This window comes from Prionailurus viverrinus, chromosome E2 (genome assembly GCF_022837055.1).
Source record: "Prionailurus viverrinus isolate Anna chromosome E2, UM_Priviv_1.0, whole genome shotgun sequence".
In the NCBI taxonomy this organism is placed as follows: domain Eukaryota; kingdom Metazoa; phylum Chordata; class Mammalia; order Carnivora; family Felidae; genus Prionailurus; species Prionailurus viverrinus.
The window spans coordinates 45355865-45383266 of record NC_062575.1 but is presented as its reverse complement, the minus strand read 5'-3'; the positions used below and the strand labels follow the sequence as shown (position 1 = coordinate 45383266).

The 27402-nt window shown below is 38.8% G+C and overlaps 1 protein-coding gene across 1 annotated transcript in view; it reads left to right on the top strand.

The window, feature by feature from the left end:
• ZNF565 (zinc finger protein 565) overlaps positions 1–26735 on the top strand; it is a 31505-nt gene extending 4770 nt beyond the window's left edge. The window contains exons 2-8 of the mRNA XM_047836880.1: positions 4965–5114; positions 7386–7472; positions 9052–9120; positions 11406–11479; positions 15692–15818; positions 16504–16599; positions 25290–26735. Of these exons, the coding sequence (XP_047692836.1) occupies positions 11471–11479; positions 15692–15818; positions 16504–16599; positions 25290–26560 (1503 nt within the window). The 5' untranslated portion in view covers positions 4965–5114; positions 7386–7472; positions 9052–9120; positions 11406–11470 and the 3' untranslated portion in view covers positions 26561–26735. The remainder of the gene's footprint in view (positions 1–4964; positions 5115–7385; positions 7473–9051; positions 9121–11405; positions 11480–15691; positions 15819–16503; positions 16600–25289) is intronic.
• The last annotated feature ends 667 nt before the right edge of the window (positions 26736–27402 follow it).

Below are 27402 nucleotides of genomic sequence, written 5' to 3'. Positions count from 1 at the left end.
TGTAATTATTTTTTGAATGCATGAAACATTACCATGGTTCTAAAAGCCATAATTAAACAAAAGATCTACGCAGTCACTCAGCTGGCTTACAGTCACTTATTTTTTTTATTTAACTGTCTCTACACCCAGTGTGGGGCTCAAACTCATGATCCTAAGATCAAGAATCCCGTGCTCTGTGACTAGGCCAGCCAGTCACCCATCATTGCAGTGTTTTTTGTTTTTTAATTTTTATTTATTTTTGAGAGAGCGAGACAGAGAATCAGAAGTGAGGTCCAGGCTCCGAGCTGTCAACACACAGCCAGACTCAGGACTCAAACTCCCCGTGAGATCATGACCTGAGTGGAACTCTGAGGCTTAACCAACTGAACCACCCAGGTGCCCCCCTCACTGTGGTTTTGATGTGCCTTTTCCTAACAATTGATGATGTTGGGGATCTTTTTATGTGTTTATCGGCCATTTGAATATCTTTGGAGAAAGATGTAATTTTAATCAGATTGTTTTTCCTTGCTACATTGTAAGAGTTTTGTAAGTAAGTATCAATTGTAAGTATCAATCCCTTTTTAGATACATGACTTATAGACATTTGTTCCCAGTCCATGGATTGCCTTTTTACTCTTAAAAAGTAAGATGCACAGAAGTTTTTTAATTTTGATAAAGTCCACAATACATCTATTTTTTCTTTTGTTGTCTGTGCTTTCTTTGTCATACCCAATAAATCATTTAATTAATTAATTAAATCCAATATTGTGAAAATTTTTCCTTATGTTTCTTCAAAGAGTTTTATAGTTTTAGTTGTTATGTTTGGAACTGTTATACATTTTGAGTTAGTTTTTGTATATGGTATTAGATAGGGATCCAACTTCATTCTTTTGCATACGGATATCCAGTTTTCCCAATACTATTTGTTGAAAAGACTGTCCTTTTTCCCATTGAATGGTCTTGGGTCTTCTTGTTGAAAACTATTTGACCATATATGTGAGGGTTTCCATTCTATGTCACTGGTCTAGGTATCTGACTTCGTGGCAGTACCACACTGTTTTGAATACCATAGCTTTGTAATAAGTTTTGAAATCAGGAATTGAGAGACCTCCAACTTTGTTGTTTTTCAAGACTGTACCTTCAAGGGCATATAGGTGGCTCAGTCCATTAAGTATCCAACTTTGGATCAGGTCATGATCTCACAGTTCGTGAGTTCAAGCCCCACTTCAGGTGGGCTCAGAGAAGCCCCACTTTGGGTAAGCTCGAAGGAGCCTCACTTCAGGCTCTGTGCTGTCAGCGTGGGATTCTCTCTCTGCCCCTCATGGGATTCTCTCTCTGTCTCCCTCTTTCTCTGCCTCTCGTTCACTTGTGCCCACTCTTTCTCAAAAACAAAACCAAAAAAGACTGCTCCTTCAGATTCTGTGTGTATTTTATGATGAATTTTTCTATTTCTGCAAAAAATAGTATCATTGGGTTTTGATAAGGATTCCATTGACTCTGTGTATCACGTTAGGCAATATTGGCATCTATCTTGATCAGCTGAGACTGTTCACAGTTATGGAAGCTGGAATTCTGAGATCAGGATGTCAGCATAGATGGTTTCTAGTTGGGCTCTCTTTTTGGCTTACAGTTGTCCACCATCTTGCTGTATCTTCACAGAGAGAGAAAAAAAACAAGCTCTGGTGTGTCTTCCACAATGGCCCTGTCTTCGAATACGGTGACATTAGGGGTTAGGACTTCAACACATGAATTGGGGGTGGACGACCCAATTCTGGTGGGGAGGGGGAAATCTTAGGCAGGCTCCACACTCAGCATGGAACCCAATGAGGGGCTCAATCCCATAACCCTGAGATCATGACCTGAGCCGAAATCAAGAATTGGACGCCCAACCAACTGAACCACCTAGGTGCCATATTCCAGAAGATTTTCAAAGATACTCATGACCCCTGAAAATTTAAAACCAAGGATAATAATACCTGATAATAGCCTTTGAGATGTCTCAAATTTGCACCCAACAGTAGGGAAAGAGAAGAGGAATGTTCCATCATCTATTATATTCATCCAGCTAATAAACAATGTGCTTACAAAGCTTTAATGAGAACAATGAAAAGGATGTCATAAACAAAATGATAAATTAAAAAGTGCTCAGGTTTTGCAAAGATCCTACCCAAAAATCTTCTAATTAGTGATTGAATGGAGAAGCTCGCTGTGTGTCTGGCACCATTCTTTCTACTTTACATATGCTGTTTTATTTAATTTGAACTTTCTTGAAAATTGGTCATTCACAGAATATTTTTGATAATGAAGCCATACCAATGTATCAAGAAATATGAATCAACATTTAAAGGACTGTTAAAGAACTTTTAGTTGTTATTGGTTTCAATCACACTAATTTCTTTTCTTGATCCCATTCATGTCATAAACATTGTCTCATTTTTTCCTAATTTTTTCTACTACCAGGAAAATAAATACTATCTACAACTATGGTTATTTATTTTTGGTTTGGTTTCGTAGGGTTTTTTTGTTTTTTGTTTTTTTTAAGAGAGAGAGAGAGAGAGAGACGGTGGGGAAGGGCGGAGGGAGAAGGAGAATCTTAAACATGCTCTGTACCCAGTGCCAGAGCTCAATGCAGGGGCCCCACACAGAGCTCAGTCTCAAAACTGTGAGATCATGACCTGAGCCGAAATCAAGTGTCTGAAGCTTAAGTTGGCTGAGCCACCCAGGTGCCCCTGGTTATTTATTTTTAAATGGAAACAATATTTTTATGATTTTTCTTGTGAAAAATATAAGGTTAATGTAAAAATAGAAATTTGCTAAAAATTCCTTCATCCAGAAATAAATATTCTTAATATTTTGGTGGATATACTTCAAATATTTTTCTATGGGATTTTTTTTTCAACGTTTATTTTCGGGACAGAGAGAGAGAGAGAGAGAGAGAGAGAGCATGAGCGGGGGAGGGGCAGAGAGAGAGGGAGACACAGAATTGGAAACAGGCTCCAGGCTCTGAGCCATCAGCCCAGAGCCTGACGCGGGGCTCGAACTCACGGACCGCGAGATCGTGACCTGGCTGAAGTCGGACGCTTAACCGAGTGCACCACCCAGGCACCCCGTCTATGGGATTTTATAGAGGGGTATCACTTGTGTATAAATTCTGTAACTTGCCTTTATTATTTAATAATGTATTTCATGGTAATGTTGTATTTTATAGTCACTATGTATTATTTCATTACATGGGGGAACCTGGGTGGCTCAGTCGGTTAAGTGTCCAACTTCGGCTCAGGTCATGATCTCACAGTCTGTGAGTTTGAGCCCCACGTCGGGCCATGTGCTGACAGCTCAGAACCTGGAGCCTGCTTCAGATTCTGTGTCTCCCTCTCTCTCCCCCTCCCCGCTTGAGCTCTGTCTCTCAAAAGTAAATAAACGTTAGTATTTCATTATCAAGATAACCCTAATTTTTTCATTTTTGCCTACTAAAGAGAATTTGTATTTCTATAATTTAGTTATGAGCTATTCCCAAAAGTGTTTTTGTGCATGCCACTCACATAGTTTTCAAGTTTATTTCTTTTTCACAGAGAGAGAGAGAGAGAGAGAGAGAGAGAGAGAGAGAGAGACAGAGCATGAGTGAGGGAGGGGCAGAGAGAGGGAGACACAGATTCTGAAGCAGGCCCCAGGCTCTGAGCTGTCAGCACAGAGCCCAATGCAGGGCTCAAACTCATGGACCACGAGATCATGACCTGAGCAAGTTGGATGCTCAGCCAACTAAGCCACCCAGGTGGCTCACATACCACTCACATATTTTTATAATGGATTCCTTTGGGACATTAGAAATTTATTAAGAATTTTCAAAGGTGTAAAATCCTAATCTAGAACTCAGGGAGACAAGTTGCTTTTTAAAAGTTATAGTCTCGGGGCTCCTGGGTGGCTCAGTTGGTTAAGCATCTGACTCTTGATTTCGGCTCAGGTCATACTCTCATGGTTTGAGAGTTGCAATCCTGTGTTGGGCTCCTCACCAACGGCATGAAGCCTACTTGGGCTTCTCTCTCTGCCCCTCCCAGACACCTCTCTCGCTCTCTCACTCTTTCTCTCAAAATAAATAAACTTTAAAAAGAATTTTTTTTTTTTTTAAGTCATAGTCTCTGTGTGCCTGGCTAGCTTAGTTGGTGGAGCATTCGACTCTTGATCTCAGGGCTGTGAGTTCGAGCCCCATGTTGGGTGTGGAGATTACTTAAGGGAAAAAATAAAAGTTATAGTCTTTATTTACTTTTAAAGTGCAAATAACATAATAGGTGAGACAAAAGTAGTATACAGATATTCAAAGTAAAGGATAATAAAGAGCACTATTTTATCCTGATAGTAATGCTGTGATAATTCATAAGAGGGAGATAACTTGTGTGACCAGAACAGTCATTGTCTTATTGACCATGACCATGACCATATTATTGACCATTGTCATATTGACCATGTCTAAGTCAAACTGATCTCATAAGAGCTCTGTGGAGGTAAATTAGTTTTCTTGAGTCCTATACAAGACGTGCAGTTTTTTAATTTAAATTTTATTTTTTTTAATATTTATTTTGAGAGAGAGAGAGAGAACAAGCATGAGTGAGCAGGGGAGGGGCAGAGAGAAAGGGAGAGACAGGATCCAAAGCAAGCGTTTCATTCTGTCGGTGCAGAGCCCAATGCAGGGCTCAAACCCACAAGCCATGAGATCATGACCTGAGCCGAAGTCAGACACTTCACCAACTGAGCCACCCAGGCACCCCAATACTTGTAGTTTTCATCATTCTAATCATCAGAAATCCAAAGTATGACCAATGGGGCAAGCTAAGTTTGTAGCTGTTTAGAGAAAAGTGGGGCAGGTACAGAAGCATAATAGACTCATCTGGCAAGAAGAGCTGAAAGGAAGCACTGTTACACACTGTTATATACCGTTATACATAATACATATATATGTAATATACTAATGACTTTTCATTCTTTTCCAGGCAGGACATGAATATAGTTACCAAATCAAGAAGTTTGCAACTACTGGGAGCTGCAAAAGCAAAAACAAAAGCGATTCTGTGAAAATACAACTATTTTTAGAATATCCTAAGCTATTATTTTATGTTCAAGGGAAGATTGCTTAAAAAAAAGTAAGTATTTTCTTTTTTATGTGCTACTTAGAGATAGCTTACATTTATCAGAACTTAAAAATAATTTAAAAACTAATACATAATTATTGAAAAAACATACACTTTAGTAAAACAAAGAACATTGAAGATCATAGCCCGCAATAACCAAAGTAATCTTTAAAGACAAAACTTCCTAGACATTTTTCATGTAATTTGTCTGTCTATATTGTCTGTATTGATGTATCTGTGTATTTTACAGATAGGAGCACATGAGCACATTTGTAACCTTTTTTTTTTTTTTTTTCCATTTAACCATACCTGCAACATTTTTATGTTGTTATTAGCTATTATATTACTACTAAATTTGTGAGTACTTAGAATTACTGTTTCATAGAAATCTTTCATTTAGTTAAACTCCCTGCTCTTGTCTTACTCAGAAAACTGAATATTGCCTGAAAATGTATATATCTCATTGTAATGATTTTTGGTTGATGTTTATACTGGGGAAATGTATGTTTACATCAATAAAATTCAATACATCATTTAAAATATAGCATATAAGGGTGTGCCTGGGCAGCTCGATCAGTTGGACGTTTGACTTCAGCTCAGGTCACGATCTTGCAGTTCGTGGGTTAGAGCCCTGTGTCAGGCTCTGTGCTAACAGCTCAGAACCTAGAGCCTGCTTGGGATTCTGTGTCTCCCTCTCTCTCTCTATCCCTCCCCTACTCATGCTCTCTCTCTCTCTCAAAAATAAAATAAACATTAAAGAAAAAAAGAAATACAATTAATAAAACATCAATCATGCAAATATTTTGACAGGTACATAGATTGGTGTGTTAACAAAAGGGATATGCTGATGTTCATGATGCTCAGAGCAACTAGTTGTTAATAATTGGTGATCAAGAAGTAATGTTTTAAGAAAATTACAATCTAATACAATACTTTATTTTTTTTTAATTTTTTTAATGTTTATTTATTTTTGAGAGAGAGAGAGACAGAGTTGAGCCAGGGAGGGGCAGAGAGACAGGGAGACAGAATCTGAAGCAGGCTCCAGGCTCTGAGCTGTCAGCACAGAGACTAATGTGGGGCTCGAACTCACAGACCCCAAGATCATGACCTGAGCTGAAGTTGGACACTTAACCGACTGAGCCACCCAGGCGCCCCTAATACAATACTTTATTATATGTAGATTTTTTTTGTGTGTTCAATTATGTTTTAGGAAATTATTTGGGTGCTTTGTGTTAAAATGTGATGCATTATATTTTTCACATTTTAAATAGTAGGAAAAAGGCTCTGGTTAGAGTTCTTGCACAGAATGATTGCTTTTTAGGAATAGATTACTAATGTTAAGGTGGAGATATCTCTATATGTCTAATTTTCATGACCTGGCAACTTCTCCCAGTCCCTGTGTGATGTGGGACCTTTGGCCTCTAAAGAATAAGAATGTCTATCAATTTAGATAGAGAAAATCCAGGGATGTAGCTTCAAGCTTCACCAAGTGGTATATGGATGGCTAAACTTTGCTCAGAAGGATTGCACAAAGATTTGATGGTAGGATGTGGAGAAGCATGGTTTTGCTAGGTCAAGATCACCTTATCCTATAACTCATAATCTCTCTCTTTGGGGCCTTGTGTTTCACATCGTATGTTTGTGAAAAATCCCTTTGAGGTGTATGGAGTTGGAAATTAACAGCTCTGCTCTGTTATTTCTGAAGTTTCCTCTGACTTTTTTTTTTTTTTTTTTTGTAACGTTTATGTACTTTTGAGAGAGAGACAGAGCATAAGCGAGGGAGGGGCAGAGAGAGGGGGAAACACATAATCTGAAGCAGGCTCCAGGATCTGGGCTGTCAGCACAGAGCCCAATGCGGGGCTCAAACCTATGAACTGTGAGATCATGACCTGAGCCAAAGTTGGACACCTAACTGACTAAGCCACTCAGGCGTCCCCATGGATGTCCACACGCATCCATGTAGGCAGAGTCCCAGACCAAAGTAGATTCCACCAATCTATAGCTATACCATCTGAAACACATGGTCTCCCTAGCCACACATCAGGGAATAGAAAAACTAGAGAATTATGCAGTCCTGTCAGTGCCTCAGATTGAAGTGACACACATCACCACAGCTCAGATTCCATTGGACAAAACCAGTTTATGGCCTTGCCTAACTGCAAGAGTCTGGAACATGTCATCTATGTACCCAGAAGGAGAGGAAAACTGAATAATGGGGAAATAATAGTAATTAAATTAATGTCTCCCACACTGGCTAAGACCCATTTCTTTTTGTGTGTGTAGGAAGTTGCTTCTGTAAATTAAATGTGATTTCTCTTTGGAGCAAGGAGGATATCCTGGATTGAGGGTTGACAAGAGGTCTGTGCACAGGTGAGTGAGCAGACTAACAAAAATGGAAGGCTTTCATATGAAAGCTCACTTCTGTGGGCATTCAGGAGCTTTATGTTATTATTTGAGAACAAGCCCCTAAAAGGCTGTAGAACTATAGAGAAAATCAATCTCCTTCAGCATATAAGTTCCCCAAAACACCTCACTGTCACTCATGAATCATTCCATTCATATTTCCTTTTATAATTCACCCCCCTGAACAAAGAGGAAGGTATAAATTATTTATGATTATAAAACATATGCTTAAGGGAAAACTTGAAAATATAGAAAAAAACCAAGATTCCCCCTGTAATTATACACACAGAGACAAATGTAAAAATGTAATTGAAAATTCTTTCAGTCCATCTTCTGTGCACACACACACGCATATATAGAACGTATGTATATTTTTCCTATAAAAATAGGATTATACTACTTCATTAGCTACCTTTTTTGTCCAGCATTGTTTAACATCTTAACACCAACAAATATATGTGTTCATTTTATGGCAACAGTGTTCCCACTGTGTGGATATACTGTAATTTATTTATTTAACCAATCCTCCTTTTTAAGTTCTTTTCCAAGTTGTTTCCAGTGTCAGCAGTGTCTCCATCATGTAGCCCACACACATCTTTTGGATAGTCTCAGCTGTGGAATTGCTTCATCAGAGGACATACATAGTTTAATTTCTGTTAACATTGCCTTGTTGGAAGTTTACACAGCTAGAGCCCACTGTGTCTGTGATATGTTATAATAATCTCAAGTATTAGAGTCTGAAACAGAACTCATAATTGGTTTATTCAGACCTGCTCCTCTCAGGGTTCTTTGTGTTAAAAAATGACAACTTCATACTTCCATTTCCTCAAGCCAAATACCTTAGCATCATTATGGCTTCTTCCTCCTTTTTTTTTTTTCTTTTATACCTAAAATCAACAAATCCCATCAGCTCTACCTTCAGAGAATGTCTAATCTGATCAAGTCTCATCACTCCCACCACCACCACCATCCCTAATGCAAGCCACCCTCACCCCTTGCCTGGATTACTACAGTTACCTACCTTCTCACTGGTCTCCCTGCTTCCCTCCCCTTGTCTTCTTCCTTCACTTTCTTTGCATGATCCCTTTAAATGTAAATCAGAGTGTGCCATTCCTTGTCTTAAACCTTTAGTGGCTTCCTGTCTTATTCAAGAATAAAAAGCAAAGTTCTTACAGTGGCCCACAAGCCCCATGTGATCAGCTTCCAGACACCTCTGTCACCCAAATGAGCTGCTGACTTTCTCTTGCACACTCCATTCCAGCTACCTTAGTCCCCTTTATTAATCAAAGAAACTCTGCTCCTGCCTTGAGGCCTTTGCAGTTACTGTTCCCTATACTCTTAGATACCTGCATTTATCACTCCACTCACTCAGTGCTTACATATCACCTTCTCAATGAAAAGCCTTCTCAGGCCACCTTCCATTTCCCCAAAGCTCCCTATCCTCTAACGCTTCTTAATTTTTTTACATAGAATTTGGGCCACCCGACATATAAATAGGAGTATCAATGTCAGTATATCAATATTTGTTATTGTCTCTTTCCATTAGAATGTGAGATCCACTGGGACAGGGACTGGATTTATTATCTTCCTCACACCTAGAACCATGCCAATTGAGGTAGGAGCTCAGTAAATCTGAAAGAATTTTTGACTCCTCTTTCTCCATCTCCATATCTAATCAGATGCCAGAGCTTGTTGATTTTACTTCTGTACACCTTGAAATTATACCTTCCTTTTTATCTTCACTGCCATTATCCTTCATCAGGTCCTTTGTTTGCTTGCAAAAGTATAAGCACCTCTCAGTTGATCTCTCTGTCTCCAGTTTTACTCCTCTCCAATAAAATATTCTGGCCATATTGACCCTATCATTTCCCTCTTTAAATTCTTCAGTGGCCTTCCATTCATTAATGGGTGAAAAACAAACATTTATATATTCAGTTAGTAGTCATTGGACCCTTCTCCTCCAGACAGCATGGCAGGTGCCAGTCACAGTGATGATGATGCCTGGTCTTTGTCCTCATTGTTATTTTATTTCACTCATTCGCCTTCATTTTCCAACCCCTGATGTCATCACCAGCGTAAACTTCCTCTAGATTCTAAAACGAATTAAATTTAAATATAATTAAAAATTTAGAGAAAAATCCAGTTCCTCAGTCCTACTAGACACTTTTTACATACTTAGTGCATGTGGCTAATGCCAAATTATTGAGGGTACAGATGTGAAGATTTCCATCATCACAGAAAGATGTGGTGGACAGCACTAGTCTAGACCTTTCCCCAAACTACACAAGTCATTCCAAATTATTCTCTGCTCCCCAAATACACCATATACTTTTGGTCCACTATTTTTGTCACTTTTATTCATAGATCAGAATACTCTTCTGTACCTCTTCTGCCTATTTTTTTTTTTTAATGTTTATTTATTTTTGAGACAGAGAGAGGCAGAGCATGAACGGGGGAGGGTCAGAGAGAGAGGGAGACACAGAATCGGAAGCAGGCTCCAGGCTCTGGGCCATCATCAGCCCAGAGTCCGACGCGGGGATCGAACTCACGGACCGCGAGATCGTGACCTGAGCTGAAGTCGGACGCTTAACCGACTGAGCCACCCAGGCGCCCCACCTCTTCTGCCTATTAAAATTCTCTGATTTTGAAGTCCCAATTCATATTCTACAACGTAGAGGACATTTTCCTTGACCCCACTGCATTGAGAAAATTAGTCTTCCTTCTCACCCACCCCACCCACAAACCATGGGAAGCTTCTTGCACCTCTGATTAGAACCAGCATTACTGTCCTCCTTAAAACCCCTGAGTTCTCAGGGTACCTGGGAGATTCAGTTGGTTAAGTGTCCAACTCGATCTCAGTTCAGGTCATGATGTCACAGTTTGCGAGATCGAGCCCCATATCCAGCTCTGCACTAACAACTCGGAACCTGCTTAAGATTCTCTCTCTCTTCCTGTCTCTCTGCCCCTCCCCCGTGCTCGCTTGCATGCGCGCGTTCTCTCTCTCTCAAAATAAATAAACTTAAAAAAAAACACCTGAGTTCTCATTACTTTGAAGTACAGGCCATTTTCCATAGAACTCCACCCTTAACAAATACTAGAGGTGATATTCTGCAGGAAAGCAGTAGGGAAGGCTTAGATGGAAGATTAGGAGTGCTGGCCCAAGAGGCTTCTATAAATTGAGCTCCCATTCAGGTCAATACTCTGGATATGCAGGTGTGCTTTAAGATACCTGTTTACTATTATTTTCTTGCTCCTGTCTGGTGAGTCCAGGCAGGGCTGGAGTCTTTGATGAGGCCTCTGGTGTAGGTGGTGTTCCTTTCTAGACTTAGAAGGAGGAAGTAGAGCCAAAGAAGTACCCAAGAGGTTTTGCCTGTTGAGCTCAGAGAAGCGGGAAGACTTAGTTTTAGGGATATCTTTTTCTCAAGGTTTGGCCTGCACAGGTATGCTATGTTTGTAACCTGTGGGTACTGTCCTCATCTTTAGAGGATAAAGTAAGCAAGTCTGAGTCTTGACACTCTTTGCAGCAGCTGTAGAGGAAGATCAGCTTGGAACAGGTGGGAGCCAACTAGTCCCCGTGTAGGGTATAGATTAGCATCAGCAAGATGGGGGAATGTTCAGGCTGGAATCCCTCCTGCTGAGGTGGTAGGATTCTATGTGAGTGCTGGAGCGTATCTTCTTTGAATCCATTTTTTAGTTTCCCTGGAGTTTAGGGAGGGGCTGGGTTTTGTTAACTCTGTAGTTCTTGATATTAGTGTTGTGTGGTGGGACAAGGGGGAGGACAAGGGAAGCAGAGCAGGACATTGGAAGTACAGTTGTGTTAAGGTCGTCTATTTAGGAGTGCTCAGGCAAGCTCAGTTTATGAGAGATTTCCCCTTTTTTCCCCCTACTCTGCTTTTTCAGGACTCTGCACTTGCCCAAGAGAAGAATCTAAAGAAATCAGAGCAGCCCAGGTAGTTCTGAAAGCCATGGCACAGGTAAGCTGAAATTTCCTCTATCCTTGAAATAATCTCTCTTCCTTTCAAATCATGTGAACATGATTTGTGTTCTTTATCCTGAAACTTCCCTATCTCACTGAGCCCCATTCTTGTTCCCAGTTCCTCCATTCCAGGGATGGGTGATGGTGTTCCACTTCCCTTAGTGGCTCTCTCTTCTCCAACAGTGTAGACATATGGACACATGGCTCTTACCAGAGCAACAGTGGAGCAGAAATATATTGTCTTATAAGAAATGTGAGAGCCCCCTTTATCAGAACCCTGGTTGAGTGGGGCCAAAGATGAGATAACTTTGATCTTTTCCATTAATCTAGGTGGTTTCCTTTATTTTTATTTTTATTTTTATTTTTTTTTCAACGTTTATTTATTTTTGGGACAGAGAGAGACAGAGCATGAACGGGGGAGGGGCAGAGAGAGAGGGAGACACAGAATCGGAAACAGGCTCCAGGCTCTGGGCCATCAGCCCAGAGCCCGACGCGGGGCTCGAACTCACGGACCGAGAGATCGTGACCTGGCTGAAGTCGGATGCTTAACCGACTGCACCACCCAGGCGCCCCATCCTTTATTTTTAAATGTTACATCTTTAAAAATCATAAAAATAAATAAATAAATATAATAAATATTTCATACTACCAAAGAATATATATAAAAACATATCTATAACATGTATATGGTGTAAAAAATAATAAAAAATAATAAAGTATTGGGGTGCCTGGGTAGCTCAGTTGATTAAGCATCCATCTTTGGCTCAGGTTGTGATCTCCCAGCTTATGGGTTCGAGCCCTGTCAGCACAGAGTCTGCTTGGGATCCTCTCTCTCTCCTCTTTCTGTCCCTCCCGTACTTGCTAATGCACTCTCTCTCTCTCTCTCTCTCTCAAAATAGATAAACTTTAAAAGTAATAAAAAAGTATTGATGTACTCATTACTTAGACTAATGTACCATCTAAGCATCCCATATTCCCTTCCCAGATCATATTCCTTTCCACACTGCATTACTGTTCCTACCAATGGTTATGCTTGCCTTCGATTTTGTGTTTATCAGTCTTTTGATTTTTTTTAAATTTTTTTTTTAACGTTTATTTATTTTTGAGACAGAGAGAGACAGAGCATGAACGGGGGAGGGGCAGAGAGAGAGGGAGACACAGAATCGGAAGCAGGCTCCAGGCTCTGAGCTGTCAGCACAGAGCCCGACGCGGGGCTCGAACTCACAGACCGTGAGGTCATGACCTGAGCCGAAGTCGGACGCTTAACCGACCGAGCCACCCAGGCGCCCCCAGTCCTTTGATTTTTATAATAGTTTTACCATATATGAATGCATAGTAAGCAATATACTGCTGAGTGTTCTGTTTTCAAATTTTTGTGAAGTTATCTTACTCTATATTTTTGACCAGATTTTTTTCATTCAACACAATGTGCTTTCAAATCATTCATGTTAAATTGTGTAGCACTAGATTAGCAGTTCTCCAAGCAGGAAGACTCTGACACCCTCTCAAGAGATAATACCAACATGTTATTTGCCTTTCTGACTCATACTCTCCAATTACTGTACAATGGAGTTTCTTAGAAGCTATATGATATATGTTATCCCAACAGACTGAATGCAGAAGTAGATGTGAAAATCCAAGTGTCTTTTTTTCAGCCAGTCATTAAAGAGATTGCAAAAATGTAAAACAAAGCTATTAAGTTTTTTTGACAATAATTTTTTTTTCATAAACTGTATGTTATGTTAACATGTAACAGGTTTATTATTGGTTACTTAAATAAATTAATAAATTAATATTTTAAAATTTCTCACTTTTAATTTCTAACCTGGTAATTATCGATAAATATAGCCAGCATTAACAGAGTTCTCTGAGGGGTGCCTGGGTGGCTCAGGCGGTTAAACATCCGACTCTTGGTATCAGCTCAGGTCATGATCTCACAGTTCATTGGATTGAGCCCTGCTGTCAGCACAGAGTCTGCTTAGGATTCTCTCTCTCTCCCTCTTTCTCTGCCCCTAACAGTTTTATTTACTGTATATATAATTTTGTACAAGGAAATTCACCCATATAAGTGTAAAGTTCTGTGGTGTTTAGTGTATTTATAGAGTTCTACAACCATCAGCACAATCCATTTTAGAACATTTTTATTACCCCCAAAAGAAATCCCATTTGCATTAGTCCCTCTCAACCACTCCTCCTCATCCACTGGCAACTGCTAATTTACTTTTCTATCTCTATGGATTTGCCTATTCGGGAGATCTCCTATGAGTAGAATCTTACAGTATTTGCTCTTTTGTGTCTGGCTTTTTTCGTGTAGTATGTTTTCAAGCTTCATCCATGTTGTAACATTTATCAGTACTTCATTCATTTTTATACCAAATTTTATTCTTTTGTTTATTTAGTTTACCTTTTTCTTTAGTTCATCAGTTTATGGACATTTGGGTTATTTCTGCTTTTTGGCTATCATGAATAACGCTGCTGTGAACATTGGTGTATACCAGGGTTTTGGGGTGGACATAACGTTTTCGTTTCTCTGTACCTACATAATTCTATGTTTAACATTTTGAGAAACTGCCAAAACTTTTCCAAAGTGGCTGCCGCATTTTACATACCTGTCAGCAATGTGTTCTGATTTCTCCACATCCTCACCAACATGTGTTATTTTGTCTTTTTTGGTAATAGCCATCCTAAAGGACATGAAGTGGCATCTTATTGTTATTTTGATTTTCATTTCCCTAATGATTAGTGGTATTGAACATCTTTTCATATGCTTATTGGCCATCTGTATATCTTCTTTGGAGAAATCAAATTCTTTGCTTAGTTTTTAATTTTTTTTTATTGTTGAATTGTAAGACTTCTTTATATATACTGAATCCTTACCAGTTATAAGATTTGTAAATATTTTCTCCCAATTTTGTGGTTTGGAGTTTTACTTTCTTTTACTTTTTTTTTTTTTAAGTAATCTGCATCCCAGTCCTATATTTTAAGATAGAGATTTATAAGACATTTTGGATCCTATCTTTTTTTTTTCTCTCTCTCTCCATGGAGAAAGGGTAAAGGATTCATTTTTAAAAGTCTTTATTATTGGCAAGGCTTTTGTTTGCTGTGTATTTTGTATATGCTATTTTGTTTATTTGTAAGATCCCACTTCGCTAGATTTTGCTCGTTCCCAGGCCCTTGTAGAATATAGAAGAGTCCTACTGTATGAAAGAGGTTTTAGTTCCAGTTACAGGAATATTGAAATGAATGTAGGCCTCTAGCCAAATAAATGTGCTTATTATACTACCTTCATGGCATAGGCACTCCTCCATAGCTTGCTGGCTTGATCACCTCCTTCCTACAGTGCCCTTCTCCATATCTTCTCTTTCTATCTTACAGACGTTTTCCTGGATGAGTCAGGTTGTCAATACCTGAACCTACTCATCAATTTTAACCTCATTAAAAATGGTACAGTTATTATGTGCCTCCTGATGGAAGCTATAGGAAGTACCCAGCACCACCTCTGACATATTCCTGCCCCTCCAAAAAACAATGTGAATCAGGCCTCCAGATCTAACTACCTTTTCACAGAAAGTATGGAAGTAAAGCAACATTTTAAACTGTTCCATGAAGATGCAATCAGCCAAGAATGTGGGAGATTCTACTGATTCAAATGTTTCTTTAATTAATAAATAAATAGCAATAAAAATTTTTGAAGGGTTTCTAGGGGCTCTTATAGATTCTAGAGACTTAAGGAAACCTACCCACTAAATGCAATGTGTGGATTTAATTTGAATCTTGATTTGAACAAACCAACTGTAAAAAATTACTTTTGAGAAGATTGGGGCAATTTGAAACTTGATCTGGTTATTAGGAAGTTATTGTTAATTTTATTAAGTATAATAATGATATTCTGGTTGTTATATGCTTTTTTTTAAAAAAAAAAAAGGGCTAATCTGCTAGGTACTAAAGTATTTATGGATAAAATACTATGATGTTTGGTATTTGGTATGTAAGATCTGCCTCAAAATACACGAGGGGTTAAAAAAAAAAAGGAAATAAAACAAGATTTGAAAAGTCTTGCAAAGTCTTACTAATTGTTGAAGCAGAGCAATGGATTCATGGGGGTCATACTACTCTGTATACTTTGGTATATTTTTTGAAAAATTTTGTAATAAATGTAAAAAATAAAAGCCCTCTCATTTACTAGTAATGCATGGGTTTATTATTTCAGGGCCTGGTAACATTCAGGGATGTGGCCATAGAGTTTTCTCAGGAAGAATGGAAGTGCCTGGAACCTGCCCAGAGAAACTTGTACAGGGATGTGACTCTGGAGAACTTCAGTAACTTGGTGTCACTAGGTAAGGATGTTGTATAATCTAGGGCCAGACAGGAAATGAAGCTTCCAGGGACTGTCACAGTGATAGGTTGTTATCACCTCTGGCAGGAAAAGGTAAAGGGAGGAAACTGCCCCTGGACAATGGTGAGAGCTAGAGTCATGGAGAAGGGCCTGGCTGGCAGCAACTGTAGCTGCCTCCAAAACTCCTGGGTCAGAGGAGAGAGGGAAAAGGATAAATACCCTGAGCTCTCTCATCCTACCCATTGGCCTTCTGCTGATGCTTCCATATGCCAAACCCAATGAGAAACCACAGAGCCAGGATAGTACAGTCCCTCTGTGTGGGGCACAGAGCAAGGAATGGATTGAGTGGGGAGGAGAGGGCAAATGGAGAATGACCACCATAGCTATCTACTCTAAATAACTCAGGACTAGCCTTCTGGAATTTCTGGTTTCTTCACAGTGAATTTCTAGGGAGACCTATAGGTTTCTGGCTAAATTTCTGCTCTCTGTTTCCAAGGGAATTCTTTGTGGTTTATGGATGTGCAAAGGGGTAGTTCCATTAGCACCTCTGTCTTCCTGTCCTTTGGACAAACTTTACACCTTCCTTCATTCCTTCCTTCATAATTGTCTCTTTCCTTGGTGACCAAGGGACTGTGTTTGAATTTTGGAACAGGACAATTATGCTCCATTTCTTTTCCTATTAACAGGACTTTCCATTTCTAAGCCTGACCTCATTTCCTTACTGGAACAAGGGAGAGAACCCTGGATGATTGCAAATGACGTGACAGGACCATGGTGTCCAGGTGAGTGAGGGGTGATCTAGTGGGGGGAGGTCATTGGGAATGATAATAGCCAGTAGGTGAGTCAACTGACAGCAGTAACTTAAGTCATTACTGAGAGGCTCCCCTCCAAGGTGTACTGAAAACTGTAGAACAGCCTGAGACATGAAGACACAAAGAGCAGAGATTGTGTCAGCCTCAGCTCCCAAGGGAACCTTGCCCTTACCCCCATTATCCTTTCTTCTTGCATATTTTCCTCCCACTTCAAAAAGAACATGCTCCCTTTTTCCCCTTTTGCTCCACTTTTACCTGTACTTTGGATTCTTTTTCCTGCAAGCATCTTCATCCCTTAAAAAATACTTTCGGGGCTCCTGGGTGGCTCAGTCGGCTAAGCGTCCAACTTCAGCTCAGGTCATGATCTCCCAGTTTGTGGTTTCGAGCTCAGGGTTGGGATCTGTGCTGACAGCTCAGAGCCTGGAACCTGCTTCGGGTTCTGTGTCTCCCTCTCTCTCTGCCCCTCCCCCACTCTCATTCTCTTTCTTTCAAAAATAAACATTAAAAATTTTTTTTAAATACTTATTTTCTTAAAACAGCTCATTTTACCCAATTCAGCAATTCATTTATTCTCTAAATGTTTGAGAGGTAAGGTCATGTAATGGCTAAGGGACTGACTTGGGAATCAGATTGAGTTCAAATCTTAGCTCTGCCAATTACTGAATCTGTGAGTTTAGGTAAATTGCTTAAAATCTCTGTGCTTCAGTTTTCTCCTTTGCAAATGAGATAAAAATAGAGCCCCCTTCATGTAATTATTATGGTTGTTATAGGAGTTAATAATGTGAAATGCCCAGAACAATGCCAGGCAGTAGTGACCATTAAATAAAAGTTATCAAGTATTATTAATTGGCACTTGCTGGGCAATACTGGTATCTTTGAATACTTACCAGTTACCCCCCCCCCCAACTCCTCTGTTGTTGTAGTTATTTATTTATTTTCATTGGGATTATTTTTTTCTCTATCTAAAGAACACCTAAAAATTTCCTTTTGTGTAGGTCTGTTCAATAAATTCTGTTTTTGACCATATGAAAATGTCTTTGGGGAGACTGGGTGGTTCAGTGGGTTAAGTGTCTGACTCTTGATCTCAACTCTGGTCATGATCTCACAGTTTGTGGGATCGAGCCCCACATCAGGCTTTGTTGTGACAGCACAGATTTTTTCTCTCTCCCTGTCTCTCTGCCCCTCCTCACTTGTGTTCATACTCTCCCTCAAAATAAAACAAAAAAAAAGGTCTTTACCTTCTTTCTCATAGGATATTTTATATATTTGTTTGTTTCATTTTATTTATTTATTTTTTTTTTAATTTTTTTTTTTAACGTTTTATTTATTTTTGAGACAGGGAGAGACAGAGCATGAACAGGGGAGGGTCAGAGAGAGGGAGACACAGAATCTGAAACAGGCTCCAGGCTCTGAGCTGTCAGCGCAGAGCCCGACGCGGGGCTCGAACTCACAGACCGCGAGATCATGACCTGAGCCGAAGTCAGCCGCCCAACCGACTGAGCCACCCAGGCGCCCCTGTTTGTTTCATTTTAAAGATTTAATTTTTAAGTAATCTCTACCCTCAACATAGGGCTGGAATCACAACCCTGAGATCAAGATTCCCATGCTATACTGACTGAACCAGCCAGTAGGATATTTTAAATGAGAATGGAATTAATGTGTTAGCAGGAATTTTCCAAAGAAGAAATCCTACCACTGACTTTTCTCTTCCAATGTCATCACTAGGTCAAGTTGTTCCAATTTTGGAAAATGTTCTCTACATATATTTATTTATTTTTTTTTTAATTTTTAATGTTTATTTATTTTTGAAAGAGAGTAAGAGAGTGGGGGAGGGGTAGTGAGAGAGGGAGACACAGAATTGGAAGCAGGCTCCAGGCTCTGAGCTGTCAGCACAGAGCCCGACGCAGGACTCGAACTCACGAGCTGCAAGGTCGTGAACTGAGCCGAAGTCAGACACTTCACCAACTGAGCCACCCAGGCACCCCTACATATATTTAAAACTAGTGTTACTTGGAAAGGAAACTTGCCTCTCTGTTTATCTCTGATCGTTTTGATTATATGATTTAGAATCTGCATGTCCTTTTTTTTGTTTTGTTTTTTAATGTTTATTTATGCTGGGGAAGGGCACAAAGGGAGGGTGAAGAGGATTCAAAGAGGGCTCTGTGCTGACAGCAGAGAGCCTAATGCAGGGCTTGAACCCACAAACTGTGAGATAATGACCTGAGCCGAAGTCAGACACTTAACCAACTGAGCCACTTAGGCGCTCAAATCTGCATGTCCTTTTAACTTTCTCTGTACTGGTGCTATGAAGTTCTAAGAACTGTTTCTTGTATTATATGTAATGTCATTGTATTTTACATTTTTGTAAAACTTGAATTATATTTTTTCTACCCTCTTTTTTTGGTCTAAAAATTATGACATATCTTTGCGTATCCTTTTTTTAAAAAGTCACAGCCACTTGAAGTGTGTCCATGTACTCAAGATTCTGTTAGAGTTTCTTCTTTGAATCAATCCAAGATTCTTTCACTTTAATAAGGGGATTCAATCTGTTCTCATTATTGTAATGACTAATGTGTCTATTCTTATTCCTGTCATTTTATTTCATATGTTCTGTTCTTCACTTCTATTTCTGGCTATTTCCATTCTGCTCACCTTTGGTTATCCCTCTTTCTACCCTCAAATGATTTTAAAGTTGTACTTCCTATTGCTTTGAAAGAATAGTCTTTAATATGACTTTTAAAAATTGGGGTACCTTGGTGGTTCAGTAGGTTAAGCATCTGACTCTTGATATTGTCTCAGGCCGTGACATCCCAGTAGTGAGATTGAGCCCTGCTTAGGGCTCCTTGCTGTGTGTAGAGCCTGCTTGGGGTTCTTTCTCTCCCTCTCTCTCTGCCCCTGCCCCACTTGCATGTATCAGCGCTCACTAAATAAATAAATAAATAAATAAATAATAAATTTAAAATGTACTTTTAAAACTGTGTTTCTTTACCTACGTCAAGACTGAAATAGAATTTTTTTCTTTTTAGTAAAGTTTTTAACTTTTTTATTTTGAATAATTTTTAGGCTTATAGAAAACTAGCAAAATTGTTAGAATTCCCATATGCCTTTCCCCCAGCTTCCACTAATGTTAACATTTTACATAACCATAGTACAGTTATCAAAACTAGGAAATTACCATTGGTACAGTAGTATTAACCAATATAGATGTTATTAGAATTTTGTCAGATTTTCCCCTAATGTTCTCTTTCTGTCCTAGGATCCAGTCCCAGATCCCCTGTTACATTTAGTTATTGTGTCTCCTTAGCATCTTCTAATCTGTGATAGTTCTTCAGTCTTTCATGACCTTGATACTTTTGATGAGTACTATTGTGGAGAGTACTTGGTGTTAACATGGTTTAATACTGGTGGTGTTAAACTTGATCACTTGGTTAAGGTAGTGTCTCTCGTGTTTGTCCCTATAAAGTTACTATTTTCCCATCTGTAATTGGTAATTATCTTGGGGGGAGATACTTTGAGAATATACATTTTGCCTACTGATTTTAGCATCCATTGGTGGATCTTCTCTGTAGCAGTTATTACAATAGTGTTGCCTCGTGTTGATTTTCTTTGTACCTTATTCCTTCTAAATTTATTAATTGGAATTCTGTCAGAAAAAGCTGTCCCTTCCCCCTCTCCCATTCATTTATTTATTCAGTGATTTATTTTTATTAATATGGGCTCATGGGTATTTATTATATTCTATGGGTTGTAGCCCAGTACAATTGAACAAAATAAATACATTATTTATTTTGTTGTTCAAATTATTCAAGCTTTGGCCATTGGGAACACCTTCAGGTTGTCCCTGGGTTCTCTTGACATGTCCTCATTCTGTTTTGAGGACTTCCTTATTTTACCACAGCATGTTTCAGGTTTATCTTGTATTTTTCCTGCCCCAGCCATTCCTCAAAGAAGCCCTGGTTTCTTTTATTGGAGAATGGTATGAAATAGCATCTTTGAATGTCTTTTTCTGAGCAAAGTAAGACTTTTACCATATTTTACTTCCCTGTGCCTTACCAGGGTTTGGCAAACTACAATCAATGGGTCAGATCCAGCCCGTGGCCACTTCTTGTACCACCTACAAACTAAGAATAGTTTCTACATTTTGAAAGGGCCTAAGGATAGATAGATAGATAGATAGATAGATAGATAGATAGATAGATAGGGCTTAAAGATAGATAGACAGACAGACGGACACACACCCACATGCATGCATGCATATGCTACAGACACCTTATGTGGTCCACAAAGCCTAAAACATTTACTATCTGGTCCTTTCCAGAAAAAGTTTGTTGGCCCTTGCCTAGATTCATCCTCACCCTCACCCCATTCTGATTTTGTTTTAATGATCTGGAATTCTAGTTTCATACTATTGTTGTTCTTATATATCATAAATTTATTATTATTTTTTTAATGTTTTATTTTTTATTTTTGAGAGAGAGAGAGAGAGAGAGAGAGGGAGAGGGAGAGGGAGAAGCTGGTGGGAGCAGAGAAAGAGGAAGACCAAGAATCCACAGCAGGCTCAAGGCTCTGAGCTGTCAGCACAGAGCCTGATTCGGGGCTCAAACCCATGAACCGTGAGATCATGACCTGAGCCGAAGTCAGATGTTTAACCAGCTGAGGCACCCAGGCACCCCTATTTATTTATTTTGAGACAGAGCATGCACATGCGCAAGCAGGGGAGGGGCAGAGAGAGGGGGGAGAGAGAATCCCAAGCAGGCTCCATGCTGACAGCACAGAGCCCAACATGAGGCTTGAACCCACAAACCATGAGATCATGACCTGAGACGAAATCAAAGAGTCAGATGCTTAACCAACTGAGCCACCCAGGCTTCCCTAGCCATTTTTAAGTATACAATCCAGTAGCATTAATTACATTCCTAGTGTTGGGCACCCATCACCACTACCCCAGAACTTACTCATTATCCCAAATAAAAACTCTATCCGTGAAACAATGACTGTCTATTTTCCCTTTCTCCCAGCCCCTAGTTACCTCTGTTCTACTTCCTGTCTTTATAAATGTGACTATTCTAGGTATCTCATGTATTTCATGTAGCATAATGTTTTCAAGGTTCATCCATGTTACCAGAATTTTTAGAAAAGCTGAGTGTTTTCCACTGTGTGTATATACCACATTCTGTTTATCCATTTGTCTGTTGATGGATGCTTGGATTCTTTCTACCTTTTGACTATTGTGAATAATGTTCCTGTGACCATGGATATACAAGTATTTAAGTGCCTGTTTTCACTTCTTTTGGGTATATACCTAAGAGTGGGATTGTTGGATCAGATGATAATTGTATGATTAACTTTTTTGAGAATATTTTCTCAATTTTTAAAGAACTTTTCATAAATCATAAAGATTATCCCATTACCTGCTATATAAGTTTAAGGGGGTACCTGGATAGCTCAGTTGGTTGAGCGTCCAACTTTGGCTCAGGTCATGATCTCATGGTTCATGGGTTCGAGCCCCATGTTGGGTTCTGTGCTGACAGCTCAGAGCCTAGAGCCTGCTTCAGATTCTGTGTCTCCCTCTCTCTCTGCCCCTCCTCTACTTCACTCTATCTCTCAAAAATAAATAAACATTTAAAAAAAAATTTTTTTTAAGTTTTAAGTATTTTCCTGTCACTTGTCTTTTGATCTTACTTTTGGTGTTTTTTGTTCATGTGCAAGTTTTTTTTTCTTTTGTTTTTCACCTTTACATATGGAATTTACTAGTCTTCGCTTTGGTTCCTTTTGGAATTTGAGTCATTGTTTCATTGTTAGGTTTCCCCATACCTAGGTTATAAAGTATCTACTTTGGTTCCTCCTAGTATTTGTATGGTTTCCATTTTCTTTTAACATTAAAACTCTACTTGGAGTTTGTTCTGGTATATGGTGGCATAACATATGGATACATTTTTTTTTAAATGACAAATTTGTATCTAATTTATTTATTTTTATTTTTTTTAATTTACATCCAAGTTAACATATAGTGTAATAATGATTTCAGGAATAGAATTTAGTGATTCATCACTTACATGTAACACCCAGTTCTCATCCTAACAAACGTCCTCCTTAGCCCATTTAGCCCATCCCCCCACCCAAAACCCCTCTAGCAACCCTCAGTTTGTTCTCTGCATTTGTCTCTTATGGTTTGTCTCTCTCCTGTTTTTATATTATTTTTGCTTCCCTTCCTTTATGTTCATCTGTTTTATATCTTAAATTCCACATATGAGTGAAATCATATGATATTTGTCTTTCTCTAACTGACTTATTTTGCTTAACATAATATACTCTAGGGCACCTGGGTGGCTCAGTCAGTTAAGTATCTGACTTCAGCTCAGGTCATGATCTCGCAGTTTGCGAGTTCAAGCTCCGCATCAGGCTCTATGCTGACAGCTCAGAGCTTGGAGCCTGCTTCAGATTCTGTCTCCCCTTCTCTCTGCCCCTCCCATACTCATGCTCTGTCTCTCTCTGTTTCTCAATAATAAATAAATGTTAAAAAAAATTTTTTTTAAATACACTCTAGCTCCATCCACATTGCTGCAAATGGCAAGATTTCTTTTTTTTTTTTTTTTTTGATTGCCAAGTAATATTCCATTGTATATACACACCACATCTTCTTTATCCATTCATCAGTCAGTGGACATTTGGGTTCTTTCCATACTTTGGCTATTGTCGATGGTGCATGCACCCCTTTGGAGCAGCACTCCTGTATCCTTTGGATAAGCACCTAGTAGTGTAATTGCTGGGTCATAGGGTAGTTCTATTTTTAATTTTTTGAGGAACCTCCATACTGTTTTCCAAAGTGGCTGCACCAGTTTGCATCCCCACCAGCAGTGCAAAAGGGTTCCTTTTTCTCTGTATCCTCACCAACATCTGTTGTTGCCTGAGTTGTTAATTTTGGCCATTCTGACAGGTGTGAGGTGATATCTAATTGTGGTTTTGATTTGTATTTCCCTGATGATGAGTGATGTTGAGCATCTTTTAATGTGTCTATTAGCCCTCTGGATGTCTTCTTTGGAAAAGTGTCTATTCATGTTTTTTGCCTATTTCTTTACTGGATTATTTGTTTTTTGGCTGTTGAATTTGATAAGTTCTTTATAGATTTTGGATAATAACCCTTTATTTGATATGTCATTTGCAAATATCTTCTCCCATTCCATTGTTTGCCTTTTAGTTTTGCTGATTGTTTCCTTCACTGTGCAGAAGCTTTTTGTCTTGATGAGGCCCCAACAGTTCATTTTTGCTTTCATTTCCCTTGTCTCTGTAGACATGTCACATAAGAAGTTGCTGTGGCTGAGGTCAAACAGGTTGTTGCCTGTTTTCTCCTGTAGGATTTTGATGGCTTCCTGTCTTATGTTTAGGTCTTTCCTCCATTTTGAGTTTATTTTTGTGTATGGTGTAAGAAAGTGGCCCTTGTTCATTCTTCTGCATGTTGCTCTCCAGTTTTCCCAACACCATTTGCTGAAGAGAGTGTCTCTTTTCCATTGGATATTCTTCCCTGCTTTGTCAAAGATTAGTTGGCCAAATGTTTGTGGGTCCATTTCTGGGTTCTCTGTTCTGTAGAGATCTATGTACTTCATTGGTCTATGTGTCTGTTCTTGTGCCAGTACCATACTGTCTTGATGGTACTTGATGGTACTTGTCAAGCTTTGTAGTACAGCTTGAAGTCCGGGATTGTGATGCCTCCAGATTTGGTTTTCTTTTTCAGGATCGCTTTGGCTATTCGGGGTATTTTCTGATTCCATGCAAATTTTAGGATTTCTGTTCTAGCTCTGTGAAGAATGCTGGTGTTATTTTTATAGGGATTGCATTGGATATGTAGTTTGCTTTGTATTGGCATTTTAACAATATTTGTTCTTCCCACCCATGAGCATGCAATGTTTTTCCTTTTTTTGTGTGTGTCTTCTTCAATTTCTTTCATAAGCTTTCTATAGTTTTCAGTGTATAGATTTTTCACCTCTTCGGTTAGGTTTATTCTTAGGTATTTTATGGTTTTTGGTGATAGATACACTTTTATCTTTTTCCAAATGAGTATCCTGTTGTCCAAACTTTATTTATTACAAAAATTATCCTTTTCCCCTTTGAAATACCACCTTTATAATAAATTCAATTTCCATATAAACTCCAGTCTCTTTCTGGCTTTCTATTGTGTTCTACTTATCTGTCTCTAGAATGCAGTATTTGTTCATCAAACAACCCATTATTAAAAGTTTATTATATACTAGGGTTTGGTTACAAAAGCTAGTGAGAAAGGCTGTATTTTTACCTTTGGGGATATTTAGGAGGAACAAAACAAAAAGATCAATAGATGAATAAGTAAATGAAAATCTAATTACAACTGATAAAAGTATTATGAAGGCAGGTGCAAGATGTGGAAGAGAGACCTATATAAAAATTAAGAACACCCAGCTTAATTTCTTTTGCTCCCTTCTGGCACCTCATCATATTTGTGCTTTCATGTACTCTTTAGAAATTGCACAGCAATATTTGAGACTTACATAAGCCATTCACTTTTTAAGGTTATTTTCATTTTGTCTCTCTAGTCAGCTATAAAATTTTTTGTTTCTCTTAATGAAGCTTGCTTGTATTTTCTTTTCTTTTTTTTTCTTTTCTTTCTTTCTCTTTTTCTTTTTCAGAGCTGGAGTCCAGGTGTGAGAAATTTCCACAAAAAGATATTTTTGAAGTGGAGTCATTCAATTGGGAGATCATGGAAAGCCTTAAATGCTGTGATTTTGAGGGCTCCAGTTTTGGAGATGACTGGGAATGCAAAGGCCAATTTGAAAGACAACGAGTAACTCAGGAATGCTGTTTCAAGCAAGTAAAAATCACATATGAAAACATGCCCACTTTTGAGCATCATACATCCCTCACTTTACATCAGAACAATGAGATTGGTGAAAAACTGATCGAATGTAATGAGTGTGGGAAAGCATTTAGCCGTGGCTCACACCTTATTCAGCATCAGAAAACTCATACTGGTGAAAAACCATTTGACTGTAAGGAATGTGGGAAGACCTTTAGTCGTGCCTCACACCTTGTTCAACATCAGAGAATTCATACAGGTGAGAAACCTTATGATTGTAAGGAATGTGGGAAGGCCTTTGGTCGTACTTCAGAACTTATTCTACATCAAAGACTTCATACTGGTGTCAAACCCTATGAATGTAAAGAATGTGGAAAGACCTTTAGACAGCATTCACAACTTATTCTGCATCAAAGAACTCACACGGGTGAGAAACCCTATGTATGTAAAGACTGTGGGAAGGCTTTTATTCGTGGCTCACAACTTACTGTTCATCGGAGAATTCATACAGGTGCAAGACCCTATCAGTGTAAAGAATGTGGGAAAGCCTTCAGACAGCATTCACAGCTTACTGTCCACCAGAGGATTCATACTGGTGAGAAACCCTATGAGTGTAAGGAATGTGGGAAGGGCTTTATTCATAGCTCAGAAGTTACTCGACATCAAAGAATTCATTCTGGGGAGAAACCCTACGAATGTAAGGAATGTGGGAAGGCTTTTAGACAACATGCACAGCTTACACGACATCAGAGGGTTCATACTGGTGACAGACCCTATGAATGTAAGGACTGTGGGAAGGCCTTTAGTCGTAGTTCATACCTTATTCAACATCAAAGAATTCATACAGGTGACAAACCCTATGAATGTAAGGAATGTGGGAAAGCCTTTATCCGTGTTTCACAACTGACTCATCATCAGCGAATTCATACTTGTGAGAAACCCTATCAATGTAGGGAATGTGGAATGGCCTTTATTCGTAGTTCACAACTTACTGAACATCAGAGAATTCATCCTGGTATCAAACCTTATGAATGTAGAGAATGTGGGCAGGCCTTTATTCTTGGCTCGCAGCTCATCGAACACTACAGGATCCATACTGGTTAGAAAGCCTTGAATGTTAAGGGTATAGGAAAGCCTTTACATGGATTTCACACCTGACTCAATATTAGGTAATGTGTAATGTAATGTGATTCATGTCAGAAAACCCTCACTTGTCATTTCCATTACGGAACATGGGATTATTCCTACCAGAAGAAAATTCAATAAATGCAGGAATTCTTTTTGCCTCACACTCACTGCTTACTAAGCATCAGAAAACTTATGCTGAAAAAAATATTAATGTGACTATAGAAAACCTTTCTGTTACCACACAAAATGTGTTAAACTTCTGAGAATTCCTAAGAGAAAATGACCCTATTAAGGTATTTTCTGAATGTGCCTTTTACCATGATATACATATTATTTAGTATTATCTCAGTTCTACCAGTTACCGACTGTATAGCATTGAACAAATTATGCAATCTTCCTGTTTCTCAGTTTACTTATTTTTAAGCAGTAATCATTATACTTACCTGATAGAGTTCTCCTGAGGACTATCAGATATTTTTTATAAACCCTATATATAGTTCAATAAATATTAGTTATTGTTGTTAATTTATAACAGTATTACTGTTAAGGAGTTCATGTGAGAGAAGGGCCTTATGAATGTGCCAAATAACAAAAAGCCTTCATAACCACTTGTTAACAATAATTCATTCTGGAAAACAGTAGTAAAGTATAATTAGCATAAGAAGGTCTGCATGATATTGAAAGCTAGGAAGTCACAAGATTAGAAATTAACAGAAGAGTAGCCAAAAGAAATCGACCCACTTAGAAATCTAAAGCCACTTCCAAGTATAACTCAAGAGCAGTCAAAAAATTCTATACATCAAAACCAGTTCCGTACA